At 40.9% G+C, this 20,124-nt stretch overlaps 3 protein-coding genes across 4 annotated transcripts in view; 1 reads left to right on the top strand and 2 right to left on the bottom strand.

Moving 5' to 3' along the window:
• The window catches only part of lhfpl3 (LHFPL tetraspan subfamily member 3), a 33,845-nt gene extending 29,590 nt beyond the window's left edge, over positions 1-4,255 (bottom strand). For both annotated transcript variants that reach the window (XR_014125833.1, XM_026997315.3), the window contains exon 1: positions 2,376-4,255. Coding sequence is in view for 1 of the 2 variants with exons in the window: in XM_026997315.3 (XP_026853116.2) it covers positions 2,376-2,802 (427 nt within the window). In the remaining variant the exon portion in view is untranslated. The remainder of the gene's footprint in view (positions 1-2,375) is intronic.
• Positions 4,256-4,418: 163 nt separating this feature from the next.
• Positions 4,419-13,841, top strand: orc5 (origin recognition complex, subunit 5). Its single transcript, XM_026997284.3, has 14 exons — positions 4,419-5,185; positions 5,553-5,645; positions 5,765-5,950; positions 6,640-6,714; positions 7,742-7,853; positions 9,057-9,187; positions 9,669-9,717; positions 9,995-10,085; positions 10,172-10,224; positions 10,821-10,933; positions 11,225-11,272; positions 11,904-12,014; positions 12,966-13,078; positions 13,188-13,841. The coding sequence occupies exons 1-14, from the start codon at positions 5,072-5,074 to the stop codon at positions 13,231-13,233; spliced, it is 1,335 nt and encodes a 444-aa protein (XP_026853085.1). The 5' UTR covers positions 4,419-5,071; the 3' UTR covers positions 13,234-13,841.
• Positions 13,842-15,257: 1,416 nt separating this feature from the next.
• guca1aa (guanylate cyclase activator 1Aa) lies at positions 15,258-18,411 on the bottom strand. Its single transcript, XM_026997641.3, has 4 exons — positions 18,055-18,411; positions 16,967-17,116; positions 16,561-16,654; positions 15,258-16,312 (listed from the first exon to the last, which is right to left on the bottom strand). The coding sequence occupies exons 1-4, from the start codon at positions 18,250-18,252 to the stop codon at positions 16,185-16,187; spliced, it is 570 nt and encodes a 189-aa protein (XP_026853442.2). The 5' UTR covers positions 18,253-18,411; the 3' UTR covers positions 15,258-16,184.
• Between the last annotated feature and the right edge of the window lie 1,713 nt (positions 18,412-20,124).

The raw sequence follows: 20,124 nt of genomic DNA on the forward strand, positions 1-20,124 counted from the left end.
GCGTTAATAACGTAAAAATTGGCCCTTTTTATCATTAACGGCTTGCAACAGATTTAGGGTGTGTTCATACTTGTAGTTTGGTACAAACAAGAAAATTTAAATGTTAAATTTTAGTCCAGGTTTGCTTAGCGTTCTCGCTATCAAATTTAGAATAGAACTACAATACGTTTTTTTAAAAATGATGCATGTAAAAGTGATGTATTTAAAAAAAAGTGATGCATAATGTATGTTAGAGTTTATGGGCTTAATGCTCTTATCGGGGTTGTGTATACCTGGTGGTAATTGTAATGGAAAACATTTTTTGTTTTCATTGCAGTCTGTTTAGTCTTGCATCTTGTGACATCATGTCCAGTGTTTGATTCGTTTAGATGCCTTTGGTTCGTTTTGTGTTCTTATTTCAAACGAACCACACCAGAATTCATTAAGAAATGAGCCCACCTGTTCAGGCGATCTCGGTCTGTTTATTTGGTGCCCACCAGTGCTTGATGGGAAGCATAGTGTTCACGCTTAATGAACTGCTCTAACAGAGCAATCACCAGGGTTCGTTTTAACTGAGCCAAAGTTACCAAGTCTAAACACACCCTTAGTCTTGCAACATCCTTTTTGCCAAACCCCGGATCAGCTTGGAACACTTATACACACACTCAAGCATGATTTTAAAAAGAAACAACCGATTGTTAAAGGCCTTTTCTGTGCTGTTTAAGGGCCCTTAAATCTTTTCAATAGGAAAAAGCCATTTTGATACAATGGCTCCTTCAATCATGTCCTGGAATCCAGTGACCAGGCTGGTGCCAGACGTGCTGTGGCATCCTCAGATAATGTGTGGTACCACAAAAATGGTGAAAACTGATGAGCCTTTTTCATCTCAGCCATGGGTGTAAGAGAGGGAGCTGGAGGACAGTAAGGCAAGAGTGATATGTGGACATTAGAGGAAGGGAGCAGACCAGCGCGGTGTGTCTGGCGCAATGTGGACATGTCAGTCTGACAGCCAAAAGCCAGCTGTCAAATTCAGACTGCGGTTTGTGCTCAGTATTTAACCCCACATCAAACCTCTTAAGGGAGGCAGAAAAAAGGCATAACCATGGATTTTTCATTATAGACAGAAAAATGAAATGTTTAAGAGAAGCAACATACATTTTGAAAGCAATCTGGGTTGTGTCTGATGACAGTGTGTGTGGCCCTAAATGGCACACGTATGCACGCAAACACAGAACGGAAGTTTATTTCTCAGATCAGGATCAGCAGATGTTATAATCAGGCATGAAAAGTTGAGAAATAGAGAAACGACAAAGTGGCGGGAGCGCGAGACAGGAACTGCTCGCTGGACCGGACCAATGAGACAGACTGAGTATGGGTCCACCCCTGGTGGGCTCTGGAGCAGGTCTTTATAATGTCCTTGGATCAATATGTCCAGCACCAGCCAATAGCACCCCACTATCTTTACTGATCAATGTCCCAGCCTCTGGCACACGGGCCCTCTCTGTACACACATCTCGCTCCGCTTGCATGAACCAGCTCAGGCGGTCACTCCACTGCAGTACATGAGATAACAAAATGTCTTGGTGAAGCCTTTTCTCTGTGGCAAGGCTTGGAGACACGCAAACGTGCAATAATGGCCTCGATCATCAGGACGGCATGCAAAGCATTGTCAGAGAGTAGGAAGACTAGGTCTCTCTGCAGTTGCTTTCATCTGAAAGGCTCTGTCTCTCTCGTTCTCTCTCACTCACTCACACACACACATACACACACACTGCCTGTGCTCATTAAAACAGACTATCTTTTAATGGAGAGGGTGTGAATGCAGTTGTGGCTGCTTTGATTTCCTCCAGATCATCTGGGGACTGGTGTTTATGGAGAGGACTAAATTGCAACATTGAGATGAAAAACACAAGTTGCTCCTCCTTCCTCTCTGAGTAGCTCATGGACAGCTCATGGACAGCTCATGGGTGGCTCTTGCAGCCGCTCACAGTGAAGCATCAATTCCTATAGTTGCACAGGCTCACCAAGGACGAACGTTTTGCAGTACATCACGTCAGCAGAATGCGATGTACTGTAACAAATGCTGCTTCAGAAGATTATGAAAACTTTGGATCAAAAGAAAGTTAACTGTTAAACCTGCACGCATTGCATATTGTTCTGTCTGAAAAAGGATGTGGTTATTAAGAGCAGGCCCTACTAGTGGAAAACAAACTATTAAGAAGTTCAAAAGCAGTGCATAATTTCTTGGACTCTCCCAACGCGTGATACCTGCATCATATATGCTAATGCTGGCGCTGAATCCAGATGTCAGGCTACATAAAGTCACACCTGCCTGCTAACATTTCACTTCGCTTTAGGCGCGCGTCCTTGGGAGATGTGCCGCTCGTGCTACTCACCTGCCGCCAGCTGCATCCACCCGCAGGTCTTGTAAACCGTGGCCGTACTGCAAAAGAAGAAGAGGGCGAAACAGCCGATGCAAGTGAGAACCAACGCCATTGACATGCCGATGAAGAAGGACGCAGCCTTGAAAGCGCCCGACGGGATGGAGCCGAAGTCGGTGAAGCTCCCTTGGCACTTGAGCTCGCGGGACAGCCCGTTACCGATGCAGTAGTGGAAGAGGCCGAAGTAGCCGGCCTGCGGCGTGTCTACCCCGTCTCCGATCCAGTACGGCTGGATGAAACAAACCACGTTGACGATGGCAAACAGGATAGTGAAAATCGCCCAAAGAACACCGATGGCTCGAGAGTTCCTGACATAATTTGTCTGGTAGATTTTGGCTGCCTCGGATGCTGGCAGCATCGCTGCAGGAGTGCCGGGGACCATAGGCTAAGTGCGAGCCTCTTTGGATGTTTCCTGCAGCGGCGGACTCGAAGCTGCGGGTTCCCAGAACGGTTCCCAGATGTTCCCAGACTGACTTCTTTTATTGTCAAGTTGTCTCTGTGATTTATTCGGTGTGTGTTAGGTCTCCGTGACCTAACGCTCTGATTTCAATAAGCTTCAGTCCTTGGTCCTCCTTTACACATATCCTGTTTAAGTCTGCGTCCTACGGACAGGACTCTAAATCGCACAAACCAAACGGTAGTAACTATCGCTGGTTATTGCGCCTAGTGTCGGCAAAATGAAAAAAACAAAATCGCTGAATTTCAACTCATTCAATTCTGAGATTACCATTTCAATCAGTGAATAAGTTGTTTGTCTTAAATGTCAACGTACTGTTCAGATAAATGAAATAACGTGTCGTAGTATACACTGATCAGTTGTGCATCCTTGGGCGCTTTAGGAGACGAACGGAATACTAATATACCTTAAGTGTGCCAAGTGGTGGCTTCCAGGAAGCTTATTTTTCAGCGCTGATTTTCCATGCGTGAATGACATATGCACTCGGCGTCGTAGTTGAGACCGGCGAGCTGACGACACACTGCCTGCATCATGTGGTGCGTGTCCGTGTCGTGTCAGGTCTATCACGGAGGTGGCTCACCATGTCACCAAGCCTGCGCCTACGGCTGGCCGCGCTGCGCTACGGGGACGCTGGGCTACCATGTTGATCGGCTCTGCAAGAAAGATGAGACGAGCCCAGCCAACATTGTAACTTGGCTTATTTCCAATCAGACATTCCGGTACGGTTCAGTATAGGCGGAATGCCGCCCGTGTTCAAATCCCAAATAAAGCCGCCCGCCTTTCTTGGCCGACGTCGCCCGAGTGAATTTATGTCCCACACATAAACGTTACAGCGCCTGTAGCTCAACAGCGCTCACTACGGAAAAGCTATTAAAAATGGCATTTACTTTTCTCGGTCCGGGTTTGATTTAATTTTTTTCTTAGATGGGGTGTAATTAATCTAGTCAGAATTGTAAACTACTTAAAAATGCATTTCTTGTGAACACATGATGACCGCATTGAAGGGCGTAACTTCGCTTTGAAAAGTGCTGGGGTCATGACTGGGACAGGTGACGCGTTCATTTCAGCGGCTCCTCGGATTTTCGCTGCCTTTAAGACATCTTTAGGAAATAAAGTGGTTTCACTGGGAAGTGAAAGAAAGAGATTCACGACAGGTCTTATGGTCGCGTTTGTCAAGCCCATCGGCTTTGAATAATACAGGAAGTATCGACATTATAGTTAATTATAGTACATTATAGTACAATTGCTTGCCGTTTTACAAAAAAACTATTTCGGCAACTTGTGAGAAAATATAAGCACAAACATAATAAGTTTGTTTTTTATTGCTAAAACAGGCATATTTGAATTGTTATTTAATAAATAAAGTCAAGACCAGTTATAGAGGAAACTGGTAAACTGGTTTCAGGGTACACTTTCTAAAAGTTATGGGACAAAATTAGAAATTTCAGATAGTCTCCAGCGTTCCCAGCGTAAAAGATGCCTATAATATATTCTTGGTTCATTATGCATATATATAATTTTCTTTTTATTTCATATTTATATCAGGTGTTTAGAGAAGCTTTTATGTATAGGCTATTAGCGATCATTGTAAAATTATTTTTATGAGGTCATCGGCGAGGCATCTGAATGATTTAGGACATAACTTTTCACTTCATGACACTTATTAGTTTAATATTCATACGAGCTTTAAAATGTGGTCAGCCCAGCTGATAACCCTACGCAGAGCATACGTTCCATTTAGAGAGAACTGCATTTACAAAGAATTACATTTACAAAGAACTACAAGTCCCACATGCCGGACGTGACGTCCTCAGCATGTGACGTCATTAGCACCGGCGCGAAGCTATAGTGAAGCTGGAGAGTCTGTTACCGGACAAGTTAGTTTCGATGTTTTAAACACAGGGAAACACCACATTAGTGTATGGTTCATAGTTATTGTTGCTTCTAAACTATTTACAACGATATTTTGAGCCAATAGATAGTTGTTTTACGTTACCACAGCTAGCTTATAACTTGGCCAGCAAGCTGTCTTGTTCACCCAGCTGTGTTATTAGCTAGGCTATTTAACTAGCTGGGTTACTTCGTCGTGGCTTTCAGATAGTTCCCTAGCTAGCTGTTAGAACGTAGTATTGCGCAATTAATACGCGTTTGAGATTTAAGTGGTTTAAAGTTTTCTTCACTTTCAACTCGGAGGATGCCGGCCGTTCTGCAGTGCCCCGGCTACCCTGAAGCAAAACTCCGCTGTTTGGCGGAAAGCCTCCAGTGTAGGGAGGTACAGGCCAGCACGTTGCTGGCCTTAATGGGCGAGGTGAGAGGGACACGCGCACCCAAACCAAACGGCAGGGCTCTAACCTCCTGTGCTCTCTGAAATCTTAGTAATGAAGTCAGACATGCTTAAAAAAAGCTTTTAGGTCTGAACCAGCATTGGTTCTAGAAACGTTTAAAAGCCAATATCTGTATATAATTTGACAAACGTTAACGACTTCAAAAAATCAAATGACCATAGCAGTTGCTGACAATAGACACTTGCAACTAAAGATTATTAATTGTCCCATTGTAAAACCTGTTAGTAGCAGGGAAAGTAAGTCCTGCTGTAAGATTGTATCCAGCTGATGTTCCTCTTGGAATCTTGCATTGCTAGCCTTGCTTTGTGCTCTCTCTTCCTCCTCTGACAGCCTCAGCAGTACAGCTATCCATCAGTCTTCATCTACGGCCACAGAGCCACAGGGAAGAGTCATGTGGTGCTTGCATTACTAACAGAACTGGAGGTAGGCCTCATACAAGACTCATTACAAATCAGAGCCTGTCATTTGATAATGGGAAAACTCACACTTAAAAAAAAAACAGCTGAAATGCTAAACTACTGTTTCTGTGGCTGTTTCCGTAGCTCCCTCACGCGGCCATGAGCTGTGTGGAGTGTTTCTCGAGAGGTCTGCTCTTTGAGCAGGTGTTGATGGCCTTGTTTGGCCCGGAGGCTGCCGCTCTCCTTCCACGATGTGCCTCCTTCTCTGACTTTGTGCGGGTGTACAGGCAAATGTGTGCCCAGGAACCTGCCGATCAGACCCGCTATATTGTGAGTGTTTATCAGCTCTTCTTACCTTTTTCACTGCTGTTGCCATCCTGTGGACTGGTTTAGCACACTGTATAACTCTGTGGATGAATCACGGCACTATTGGTTGCTACATGTCATTGCAGCATCTCTGCAATTACTTTGGAAGAAAAATGTGCATCCAGGTATGAAGATATTTAAAGCAGGTGTATTTTATTCAGGCACATGCAGAGGTACATGTTGAATCACAGAGTGGCTCAACTAAGAATGAGGACCTTATGCCTCAAAGCAAAAGGGAAGGAACAGAGCAAGTAAAAAATATACATCAGCAGTTATAATATGGTTTCTTTATATGGGTGTCCTGGGGACCAGGTGTTCATATATGTTCAGGTGACCATGATGCAAAGACTTTAGCCTAAATGAATGCATGTCTGCTCTCAGGGAGCACAGTTAGAAAAAGAGCACATTTGAACATTGCAGAGTTGGAATATAAATGTTTAAGTCCCTGTAGACCTCATAATAAAAATTCCAGGTTCTCATTATAAATCAACTGTAACCATAAGCTTGACCTTTAAATTTTTATGCTTGTTTTTCCCCCAAGTGCATGTCTATTGTTTAAATGGCTGTGCTACCTGCAGAGCAGAAGCTTTCACTGTACTACCAACAGATAAGAAATATGGACTGTATATAAATACAGTGCTGTGTTTTGGTAGGTTCTGGAAAGAGCAGAGCTGCTCCGAAATATGGAAGCCAACCTGCTGCCCGGTCTTCTGCGACTACAAGAACTGGTATGACTATAGCTTCTTAATCTAGTCCTGAAGAGCCCAGTCCAGTCCCTGGGGATGGGCGGTGTTCCACAGAACTTGATAAGTTATCTCAATTGTGGTCTTTATTGGAATTATATTAGGGGCCTCTGCTTTAGTCTATACTCAGTTTAGTCCGTTGAGGACAGTTCAGTCAGAAGGTTTTTTTTTTTTATGTACCTAACTTGGACATCCTTTTTTGGTAAATGAGGAGGACTTGATTTTACACTACACAACTTTTTACCCCAACAGTTCATAATCAGGCTGAGTCTGTCTTAGCTTAGATATTATGCTTCATCATTTGTTTCTTTGTGAAACAAAGTTGTTTCATGTTTGCATTTCGCATGGAGCACTTTCACAACAAAATAAATAGCTGTTACATTTCAAGCAGTTGTAATGACCTATATGTCAAATCGCACAGCCCTACAATCTAGGTTATTACCAGATGGAGTACATCAAACATGCTAATGGTTTGAGTGCAATATATGAAGTAGATACAGAGAAATGAAGATCCAATACATTTGTGGTAGCTTCTGTAGCTTCTCCAAGCATGGCTGATATTAGGTTCTGGCTTTGTCCCACTCCCATGCCCTTTGCCCTTTTGTGTTGGCACTAATAGAGGCTCCACAGCTGCTTCATCTCCATGATTGTTTGGGATTTGCTGTCTCCTAGCAACAGAAGAGCATGTGTTTGTGTGAGCTTGATTTGCTCCAATTGGTTCAGCAACATGTTGGGTAGCGTATGAGCCCTGCTCATTTAGTTTGATGTCAGGTTTTCCAGTCACCATAAAAGTCTTTAAAATCAATGGGGAAGTGTGAGACACCTAGACTTTTCAGAATCTGTAAGGATTTTAAAAGTTGTGTAGTGTATCCAAGGCTTAAGTGAACCAGGTGGTGCATAGCGTAAGTCCCATGTAAAGCTGTTTGGGCGAGTCACCTTTAGGAATAAATTCAGAACTTATGTGAGGCTGGGTGTTCTGGGCTCGGTTACCAGTATTGGCACTGTATGACAGGTCGATGACAATGTGACCGTGATCCTGCTCAGTGAGATCGTGTGGGACAAGTTTCGACCCAGTACCGGCTGCTTCGAACCTCTGCTGCTACATTTTCCTGATTACACGAAAGGTATTACAGAGGTGCAGGACTTCTGGTCCCCAGTCTTGTCTGTCAGTGCACCTGCTCTAACATATCTGGCTCTACTCTTCAGGGTCCTGAAAACTCTTCCCTAAAGGTCTTTGGGATACCTCGTCTTTATTATTATTAAAAACACATACTGAGCATGTAAGGAATGCCTTGTACAACAGGATATTCATATTATTAAGCAGTGTGCAGCTGTGATGGCAGCTATATGAGTGTGGTGGGGTTTTTTGTGTTTTTTCTTTTAAATTAGACTTCAGTTGCATTTTAGTTATTGACAGGTGCTACATATGCATCACACTGCTCTAGAACTAAAGGTTCTTACTCCAAAAGCATCTTGCTGTTTCCATTATTAATTACAGTACAATTATTGGATAAAGTGAACAGAACATACTACATATGATGAAGCAAATCTTCAAAGTGTATTTGATGTGGCACATCTCTCAGGGCAAGTGCAGATGTTCAACATGTATGGACTGCGTAGGAATGTTATGATCGTGGTTCTCCTTCACAGTTTGTGTCGAGTTTTAGTACATTCTGGAAAGAGCAGAGCTTTTCATGAATTTAATTTAAATATGACTGAACAATGAGTGAACCCAAACAAAACCAGGGGACACGTAAACAGTGGATTCAAAAAGTGTTTCACACATTTTACTTTAGCTATTAATCTACGCTGATACCCATAACAAAATTAATTAGAAATCAAAAACACAAACGTGATAAGACCGGTTACCAGTCATTACTTTGTAGAAGCCCTTTTTGCTGCAGTTACAGCTACAGGTGTTCTTGAATGTTTCCCCAAAATTTGCAGACTAAAGCTCAGTCACACTGGATGGTGAGCGTCTCTCAACTGCCTCCACAGATCTTTGATGGGGTTTATTATATCTGGACTTTGGCTCAGTATTCAGAGACTTGCATTGAAGCCACTCCAATTTTATTCAGATCAAATCTGCAAAACAAAATGTGCAAAAAAACAAAGTGGTCTAAATGCTTTGATAGTTCACTTTGTGTGTATCATGTATACATTTATTTATTTTTAAGTTGTATGCAGCTACATAGGTGAAACATACGGGAAGTGGTAAAAGTCTCCACAAAATACGGCAGCTGTAGAGACTGAACAAAAAAAAAAAATTGCAGAGAAAAACTCAGCCAGAGTTATTCTAAGATGTGTGCATGTGGTTTGTGCCACAGCTGAGCTCCAGCAGATCTTGTCTCGACACAGTCATCCCTCCTACACGCCTGAACTGTACTCTTCCTACATTAACATCCTGCTTGGAGTCTTCTACTCTGTCTGCAGGGACCTGAGAGAGCTCCGACACCTGGTACAATCCAAACACACAATAGCATGTTCAGCTTTGCTGTTTTTGTCAGTAGTTTTGTGTGTGTGTGTGTGTGTGTGTGTGTGTGTGTGTGTGTGTGTGTGAGAGAGATTCTACAGCTCACTAAACATACCATATCCAGTTTGAGTATATCAAGCAGAATGTAGAGCACAGTGCAAGAAGTAGATGGAAATTGCAAAGAGCCAATATATTTGCAGATTCTTCTGTTTTATAGTTACTGTACCTAATGCGAACATAGCTAACTTTAACCTCACCATAAAGTAAACCTTAACCTCAAATCTCGGATAACCCAAAAGTTCCCAATGGTCTACACAAGGCCAGAAAATTACACATGTCTAAGCTGCAGTGACAGGCTAGTGGAGCAGCGGGATTCTAATAAAGTGTGCAAAGTGTTTCATCAGAGCGAGGGCATCATTTAATCCCCACTGGCATGCATGTGATTTGGGTTTTTGCTCTCAAACAGGCTGCCCTCAATTTTACCAAGTTCTGTGAGCCTCTGGAAAAAGGAGAAGGTAAAGCATTAAACATTTCAGAAGTCTGTTATTATAACACACGCACACCTCTTATTACACTGAAGTTACTCATCTTGTGTATGTGTGTGTATATATTTCCTGTGTAATAATATAATGGTAGGCCTTTTCTTTTTTTAGTTTTACTTACTGTTGTAATGTAAGTATTACAGATATACTTCAGTGCCAGCATACTATCTACAATAGTACTTCACTTGTTTAAAAAAAAAAAAAAAAGTTTTTACTTCCGAGTTCAAACTGATTTATGATGCCTTCTCAGCCCAGGAGAGTGACACACATAAGCTGTGGAGGAGGGTCGAGCCGCACCTGAAGAGAGCCATGCAGACCGTGTACCTGAGAGAGGTGTCCAGGTCTGGAGGGGGCTGGTAGAGTTAAAGTTTCCATGGTTGTTTAAGACTGTTTTCACGTGTGTGTGTGTGTGTGTGTCTCTCCTCAGTGTTCAATGGGAGCAGCAGCAGATGGATGAGAAGGAGGCCACAGCTTTAAGAGGTAGGCACATGCACGCGTGCACACACACAGACGCTCCCACAGATGGAACAGTAGTGGACCCAGTCATGTGCAGTCCTAATTCAGTGGACTGGACCCACTCTCTCACACACGGGCCATCTGCTAAAACTTTGCAGGCCTGCCAAGATGCTGTAAGAGGTCCATCCAGTACTGCTGGAGGACATTCTCCTCTCCTCCTCCTCCCCCTCCTCTTTTCTCTCAAGCAAACCACAAACATCTGTCCCATCTTCCTGTTGGCCAGCTATTAGTGTGATGCATGCAAATACCCCTCAGTCTGGATATATAATTACACAAGGTGTTCACTGTTGGGTTTAATTTTGGGGACTTATTCCAACTGAAATGTTTCATTTAAAGCGGCCTTTGTAACTAGTTTTGAATAGGCTACTTGGTTGTGTTTCTGTTCATCAGGGTGCAATTCCTGGGTAAAATGTACAGAAAATAATACAAAAGCTTTTTCAGTAATGAACAAAAGGATAGATTCATTTTTAAGGTTGGGCTCTATACTTTCTCCACAGTGCCCATAGTCCTGTTGGATTACCTCGCTCAGTCTTAGCCAGTGTGAAATCTCTTCTCTGTAGGTTTGTCAGCACATGCTCATGTAGAGTTGCCGTATTATTCCAAATTCCTGCTCATCGCAGCGTACCTGGCCTCCTATAACCCAGCCCGCACCGACCGGCGCTTCTTCCTTAAGGTCATCCATCTCTGCTTTCTGCATACTTTTGATGTAGTTTAAGATCTTCCAATAACATTCAGATGTAGAACATATAATCTGTAGATTTTGATCTTATTTAGGAACACTTGTGTGTGTATAAAGCAGGCAGGGCTGTGGAAAGTAGCTGCTGATATAGGCATTAATTGTCATTTTATGATTTCAGTATGTATTTGCTGAACGTATATGTAGGGACCTTTTTAACAGTGTTAAATGTTTTGTCCCTCTATTATGGGTATGGAACAAGTAAACATGTTTGTCTCTTTACGACAGCATCATGGAAAAATTAAGAAAACCAATTTCTTGAAGAAACATGAAAAAGTGAGTTACTAAGTGTTTAAAAAGCATCAAGTGTACCTTCTCTATTTAGGCCTGTTAATCTCTCTCTCGCTCCCCCATATTTCACTCCTTTAAATAAAGTATTGGAGTCATCATTTAAGAATGACTGACTCATTTTGCTTTTTATTTTTACACAGAGCCCTTTCATACCTGGTATTAACATCCAACTTGGTCCAAGTGGTCAGTGTTAAATACTGTGAACAGAATCCAGTGCATTTAGACCCGATGCCTCTGTAACACGGCCCATCTTTCAAGGTCGTCATGCATTTGGCAATGTAACCGTAGTGTAAAAATCGTCACGTTCTTGACAACCTCAAAGGAGTCATGGCTCCAACTGGAAAATCCATCATTACAGGACACCATACCAGTGGTCTGAAACTGTCACCAACTGCTAATCTACTATTAAGTTGCAAATCATTCCTCAGCTGTCCACTTGTGATGGGTTTAGTCAAGACATATGTCAATACCAGGTGTGAACACACAACACTGTTTTTATATACAACTTAGCACTTGGATGTGTCTCTCGCGCGCGCGCCTGTGCATGCTCTTATTCTGGCATTCTCCTCTATTTCATCCTGTCGGCACCTTTTCCCCATCTTGTTTCCCCTTCCAGACTAGTAACCATCTGTTGGGACCCAAGCCATTTCCTCTGGACAGACTGTTGGCCATATTCTACAGTGTGGTAGACAGCAGAGTTGCGCCAACAGCAAGCATCTTCTCCCAGGTAGTTCCATCTCATTAAAATCTTGAAACATAGAGTGGCAGTAAAAGTTGTGCTATTAATGTTCATTGGGTTGGACAAGATTATTAGACAAGATTTTAATGTCAGCTATATCTGCTATCTGTGTACTGAATGTGGCAATATTTCCTTTTTTTGTTTCTTTTTTTCCTAAAATGTCTCACTTTGGAAGACAATTTTTAAATGTGTATCACAGTGTTAATCTATACAATATGTATATACGAGAAAGCCACCCTCCAGTCACTTTATTTCATTATTCAATTAGTTATCCATCTTTCTAGCCTTCTGTTGTCTATCTTTTTGTATATTGTCGCAAGCTCCCAGACTAAATTTAGTAATTCCTAATGGTGGTAATTTTTCAGTACATTGCATAATCCAACAAATTTTAAATAATGGTCAATTTCTGATTTTTTATTGGTATTTGATATTTATCCTATTTTGGTCATAAGCCGCTAAACTTTGTTTGTAATTTAGCAAGAAATGTTTATCTCAAATATTAGAAATTTGCCAATGATGAATTAGTAGACAGTGTTGTTCTTTATTGTTTCTCTGTTTGTTCGCATTAGGATGCTAACATCAGCCAGTCTTAACTATAAAGAGGAAAAAAGAGACAGAGAGGGAAAGTGGGCAGGCAGAAATAAGAAATGAGTGGATGAGGCCTCAGAAATAGAGTTATGACCTTGATGTGTTCTTCCACAGAGACACATCATACCATGGTGTGGTACACAACTACAGTGGCATTTAGAATAATTATAGAAGCACCTAGTGTTAACCTTAGGCGTAAATCTGTCAACTCTAACATAAAACAACTAGAAATAATCGCACATGAACCTAAGTGCATGGGATGGGCATATGAAGCCTTTAAAAGCTTCTAGCATTGGTTGGCTGTAGCGTTCTCCCCCAGATCATTTTTTTGACTATAGCATTCTCCCCCAGATATCCTCTCTGGTCACCCTGCAGCTCCTTACTCACATAGGACATGACGACCAGCTGGACACACCAAAATACAAGTGTGCTGTCTCCCTCGACTTCATCTTCGCAATCTCCAGGTGTGTGTGGGTGTCGTGGGTATTTTTTGGTGTGTTTTTTAATGTATATTGATTTTGTTCTGACTCTTTTTTTTTTTTTTTTTTTTTCCTCATTTCTTTTTGTTGTCAGAACTGTGAATTTTGACATCGTCAGGTACCTGTATGACTTCCTATGAAGCCCTGTTTTTTGGGCCAGAAGCCAGCCTCCTTTTGAAAGCATTTTGATGGAGAGCCAGACCAAGTTGATGCAAGCCTGGGCTGTGCAGTCACTGGCAGAATCATGACATGTGACTGTTGAAAAGACTTGTTTTCTGTGCTTAAATTTGCCTTGGGCCTGAGTCCAAGTCCCTCCCTCAATGCTCTAAGTTAATTCCACTTTGACAGTACCATTTGAGAACTCACAGATTTCATTTTGAATTATGGAAGCAGCTTCTCATTCCAGATATTGTCATTTTGATTTACAGCAAATGGCTAGCTGGCTAACACAAGAAATATCTTGAACCTAAACATTTGCTAAGTGGAACAAACAAATGAATAAAATTATTAATTCAGCCCTCAGCGCCCAAAACTGTACGTATGTGGAAGTTTACACATCCCAACACCCTGATGTATACTATAATGTACAGACCTGTCACTGGATATCATTTTATGATGATTGATATAATATTGGTTTAAAAAATAAATATCATAACAAATAAACATATTTGAAGTTTCTGCAAAATGCACATTTTTTTTTAACTTGTCATTCTTTTGTAAATGCATTTTAATAAACTTTATACCAACCTTAAAACTTTATCCTTTGTCAATAAAATAATTAACTTATTAAGAAGAAAAAAAATGTAACTCTTTGAAGTGCTAAAAGTATGAAACCATTCACCTCATTTAGTGTTTAGTCTACAGATCCACCCCTGCATGTGTTGAATGCTGAGTAATGTACAGGGCTCTTGAGAACTACAGAAGTGTAACCCAGCGATTTGGGAATGGATTACATCAGGTGTCAGTTTTTCAAAACTTGTAGTCTGGATTACATTTGTCTGGCTAATCAAATCCCCCTTTTACCTAAGCAGCACTAAACTGAGCTCAGTTATTTTGTCATTGATGTACTGAGTGATGCTGATCCAGATATGTCCAAATCAGTATTTGGAAATCTTTGTATTAGAAGTCAACTGCCATCTGCTGGTCAGATATTATTCCTTGTCAAATAAATAAGTCTATAACGAACCACTTCAAAAGACAAGTTTATATCCTCACAGGCTGCTCAGAAGCAGTTGGAGGGTGTCTGGATTCATAGTTGTCCTTACAATCCACCATCTTTTTATTTGTCCAAAGAAGAACCTGTTGTATTGTCCTTAACTGATTAGTACCAGCAGCATTAACATGATCACACGTTAAAACCCAAATTGACTGCTTCCTTTATGAAGTAACTGGACTCTTCTGACTTGGGGTAGTAAATGTACCCTTTAAGGTAGAGTAATGACAACATACACAGATTGATAAACATAACTACACAATAGCATACACCAATTGTGTTTTACAGTATTTATTGGTTTTTATGTCATTTCTGCAAGACATTTGTTCATCCACCCCAAATCCACCTTGCAATTTTCTGATTTTTTTTCTCTGATCTTATTACTTTGATCCTGTCAAACTTCTTTTAAAAACTGGCCCTACGAGATCTAAACTAAGAATCACAGCAGCAATCCATAAAACTAATCATGGTGTCAAACTAAGGTACTTAAAGAGTTTAGTGTTTATGCTGCACTAACGCAGTTCAGTTCATGAGGGATCTTAATAATCACCTGCTGAGTAGAAGCAGATGTGTTGAATCAGGGCAAACACGTGGCTCTCGGGGGCTGGAGCTCCTCCGTTAGAGTTTACTTACTGCTGTTAAGGTTATGAATATTCACTTGCTTATTCACTCTGTTTTACAGCTTTCTTCAGTTTTTTTTTTTCTTTTGGAGTGGCAGTTTGACGTCAGCAGCAGTTTGATTCACACATCTGAGATTTAATGTGGTTGTCATAGAAACTGAGGTACGAGCTAAAAAGGTTTCAAAACTTGACTCATCTTTTCCCACAACCTAATATAATAGAGTAACGAACAGATGAGGGCATAGGCACATAAAATAGAATCTCTGGGGGATTGTGCAATTAGATTTATTTTTAATTTGTTTGTTTAGAAAAGAACTATAGAAACACAGCATAGAGTGTATTGATGGACTTTTATTATGGATATACAAAGCATGAATAAAACAATATAGACTGCAGTCCTATTACAGAAGGCACAAGATTTAGCACATCTATAATAAAGGGATATTGAAGCAATTTTTTTTATTAAAAGAAAATGCTCAAACTCACCATCTTGCACCTTTACAAGTACATGTACAAGATGCTAACACACATTATAAAATGGTAGAAATCTCTACAGTCAGCATATACATAACTCTCAGCATATACATAACTAACATAACAGCATATACATAACTCTCAGCATATACATAACTTGAATCATTACAGAAGTGAACATTCCTGACTGGAGGTTCTTTCTAGTGATTTATAAAACAAGTGCAATTAGCAATAATCAAAAACAATAATTAAAAGTGGGTGGGATCTGAGACATACTCACACTTCCATTTAAACAATATCTGATTCACCATATTCGGATGTAGTGGGTTATTTTCTGTGAAACTGATAGGGAGTTTGGAGTGGGATTGACACCCATTGCCAGCACTTGAATTTTCCCCAGCTTGGTTTGGCTACATTCTCTTTTTGTGTCTCATTTGAAAACTACAAAGGATTACAAGCCTGTAATTCCTTGATTTGTGTAAGTTACACTATTATTTGACAGTGTTGTTTGGTTTAATAATTGCGGATCCTGACCAGTGTGCATATAGGAGACCTAGGGTCTGGGAGAAGGGGTATAGCAAGAACCCCAGTGTTAAATGAACATGTACATTGTTTATATGAAGTTTAGTTGGACACAAAGATTGAGCATTAAGAATGAATGAATTCAACACTAAAGTAGTTAATTCAACACTCATTCATGCATTAATTGAACAAAATTCAACACTAACAGTGTTAACAGTGTTAATTCAACACTCATTCTCTGTTCATTCATGCGTGTGTGCGACTATATGCTGCGTCTGCGTTTGTGGATCATGGCCACAATGTGACTGAGATCCAAACTCTTTATCATCACCTCCATGAAGTCCTCATCACTACGTGCTCCTTCCACAAACTCCTCCAAAGACAGCTCCCCTGTTCAGGGCAAGGCAGACAGGCATGATAGCAATTCCTTTAGCGCTTTTTTTTTTTAAACACAGAATTTCCACCATTAGTGCTGAATTAACTCTGAGGTAATATATTTCCTGCAGTCTACACTACCCTTTAGGTGTTTATTCATCGCTGCTGTGTCATGTTTAACTTTTCTTTAATCAGTAATGAACTGTTACTGGACTTTTGTGTGACTCCTACAGTTTTGACATGGGTCAGCTGTTTGCACGTACCATCACCATTGATATCGATCCGGTCAAACACAAGGTTCGTGAACTCTTCTGCACTCAGGTTCTGCTCCTCTTTTCCATTAATGGCCCGAATAGCCTGAGAACGAAGTGAAGAAAATGCCTTTGGTAGCCTTGTACTCACGTGGCCTTCTATAGACCGTTCGTAGATGGATAACATCTAACAATTCTTTTCCCCTTTAGTCTTTCCTCACCTTTAACCCAATACCTAACGTGAATTTTATGTTTTAACCATAATTCTAACCATAAACCTACTGAGGATATACGGTCTAAAATGAGTTTCAAGACATGATTTCTCTAAAGGACAATCCAAATAATATTATGTCTTTAAAACAGTCGTGCTGTTCAGTTCTTTCTTGCACCAGCCATGTTCTCCAACATCTGCTGTCACCTTTATGATGTGGAGCAGTTCGTGCCTGTCTATGCAGCCGTTGCCATCAGCATCATAGAGTCTGAAGTACCAACGCAGTTTGTGCTCCATCTTGCCTCGCATCACCAGACTCAAGGCTGCCACATACTCCATGAAGTCCACGTAGCCATCCTGGCACGGAAACGACCCCGTAAACAAAGTTCCCCATCCCACTGGACGTTCACATCAGGAACACAGAGGAAGTGTTTTTTTGATACATCAGGCTGTAGTCATGAACTTTGTAACTCAAATCGTGTTAGAGCAGGCAGAACACTGAGCAGGCAAGACCGTAGTTTGGTAACTGCATCTGAGATCTCATAACAAAATGCAACTCATAACAAAATGTTTGAATTCTTTCTTGCAGGGAAGGGTAGTCAGTCTTAACCTATTTAGGACCTATTTATATCTGATTATCTGTGCGTCTTAATCCTCAAGGTAATCTCATAATTCACCTGTTAGTATGACTCAGTGTAATCATAATGGACAGGAGGTGCCTTTTATAGCACCAGATAACATGAGAAAAGAGTTTATGTCTGATCCTGAGATTAAAACGGACTTCGTTGTTGTGCTTTGGCATAAACGTGAATCCCATCTGACCGCATGTTTCAATAACCACATACCCTCACTCTGACTGTCCAGTCCTAAGAACATATCTGAAGCATATTGCTCAGTAATAAGATGTAGCCACTGGATCATACATGACCTTAACCAGACCTTGGAGAATGCCATCTGCATAAACATGAACACAAACATGAAAATTACGCAATAAGCTGATGTTTGATTTAATAAGTATAACAGAATTAAAGGGATGAAAAATAAAGCAATACTTAACAATGAGGCTGAAATTATGTGTACTGTATGTACTGTACTTGACAGGGTTAGGGTGAACCCTAATTCTACACATACATTACTGAAAACTTTTTTCCTTATGTTTTTTTGAGAGATTTCATAGACCCAATTTCCCAAAATCCTAGTGTTAAAACCATTTTAAATGAGAGAGAGAGAGTGTTTAGTGTAATAACTTTAAAGATGATCTTTGTTTTATAATTCTTTTCAAACACTGCTTTTACCTTGTTCATGTCAAAGGTGCAGAACATCCGTTCGATGTAGGCGTCGGCCTCCGAGTCCAGCCCGCGAAGTCCGAAGAACTGTTTGAACTCGTGCAGTGTGAGTTGTCCTGATGGGCACTCCGTCATGAACTTCTTGTACCACAGATGCATCTCAACGGCTTGCAGGTCATCCACAGTGCAGCTGTTAGCATTGCCCATCGCTGGAGTCAGGAGAGAGAGACGTGTCAGAGGCTCTGTAGTCCACGCTCCTTCTTCCAAAGCCCTGACGGTCTGCTGTGCAGGTGATTTCTTTGCGTCTCAAAGGCTCGTGACTGGGATATGGAGAGGGCACGGGCGCGCTTTTTATAACCACCCCATCAGTCTGCCCCATGTGACCCCACCTTGCTCTGGCTTAGGGACTTAGGAGCTCAGGGATGGCCCGGGTTGGACTGTCTGCTGCTGAAACTGACCACCAGACTGACCTGCTTGCCCTAGACCCAATTAGTCAGTCATTCGCATCAGAAATGTACCTGAATCACCCTTTGTTAACTAATAAGTTCGCCCAAGGAACAACACCCTGGAAAAAAATCTTGGAAAAACATCTCGGGCTTTCCCCTTATATTTTAATTTAGTCGTAATCAAATAATTTAATAGGATGTTTCTTTCTAAATGTAACACATACACAAATGTACAAAAACATTAAATAAATGAGCTTATTTAAAGTTTAACATGTTCACTGATATTTACAATGCACTTTGCATTTGTGGCTGTACAGTAATTGAATATAGTGGGTAGTCTGGGCACCCTATTAATCAAGCACAGGCATATGTCGTCATACAGAAATGCTTTGTTAAATCAAATCTGAAATGGGATTTATCCAAGCAATGTAAACCACTGATCAGAACATCAGCGTCCTCATCAGGTGATGCACCTGAGTGTAAATTGCAGGCATAAATGCAAATACTAATCAATTATAAATTCTCAGGCATACATTTTTAATCCAAATTTTGTATTCACCTCAGGTTTGATCAAGGCATGGTTTTGTGCATAATAAAACTAATAAAACTAGGAATGTGTCAAAACTGTAGTGTGCTGAGCCACATTCAGATCTAGGTAATGAAGAAATTAGACCTATTTAGTCTGTTAAAGAACTTTGCAGTTCATCACAAATTTTCCGTAGCAGATCACGGACAGAAATTCTGTTTGCTATATAAGCCTGTACATATAATTATATAAGCAAACAGTGCTGCCACTTTAGTGTCTTATCATCAGATTGAAATGCTATAGTAAATACATTGTATTATCACCATTACATATAGAACAGTGATAATCCCTAATATTTGGGATTATCACTATTACATATAAAACACAAGACACATTAAGACCCAATATACACATTGTCTCACTGTATACAAACACTTCTCTGTCCTTATTTTCCTGTTTTCAAATTTTCCAAGAGTTTAAAACATCTTCCACCTAAGAGATTCTTTTCATATTAACTGTACATAGTAACAATATAAGGAAAAAATGAAAAAAAAAAAACAAACAAAAAAAACCAACAAAAACTTAAGGATTGTATAACACATCTGTCAGCATATAACCAAAATCTAGACATCCAGGCAGGACAAGCAATATCTGTAATGATTGCACACACGTTGAAGTGGATCCAGTTGCAGAGGTTTCTTTTTGCAATCAAACAGATTGTTTGGTTTAGTAACAACGGTTTACTAACACGGTTAAGCGTAGTCAGGTCAGTCTGAGGTTGATGTACAGGGTAGCGTTCAGGAAGTGTCCGAGGGTCAGGCAGGAGATGAAGTCTAGAAGGCAAGCAGGAATCGGTAACCAGGAAAACATATAGGATGAGGAAACGCTCGGTACACCACATGGGAACAATACTTAGCAACGTGTGCACAGGTAAGGGAAGCTCATAAAGGGGATGGTAATGAGGGGAATGGGAATCAGGTGTGTGCTAGAATTCCGGTGAGTCAGATCGAGGGTGTGTGCGTGTGGGCATGGCCGTGCGGGGCTGATGGTTGTTCCTGGGGTTCATAACAATATCAAGTCTCTAAACACTGGGACAGTATCCCTTGA

Source organism: Electrophorus electricus, chromosome 11 (assembly GCF_041902795.1).
Source record: "Electrophorus electricus isolate QZ-2024a chromosome 11, ASM4190279v1, whole genome shotgun sequence".
NCBI lineage: Eukaryota > Metazoa > Chordata > Actinopteri > Gymnotiformes > Gymnotidae > Electrophorus > Electrophorus electricus.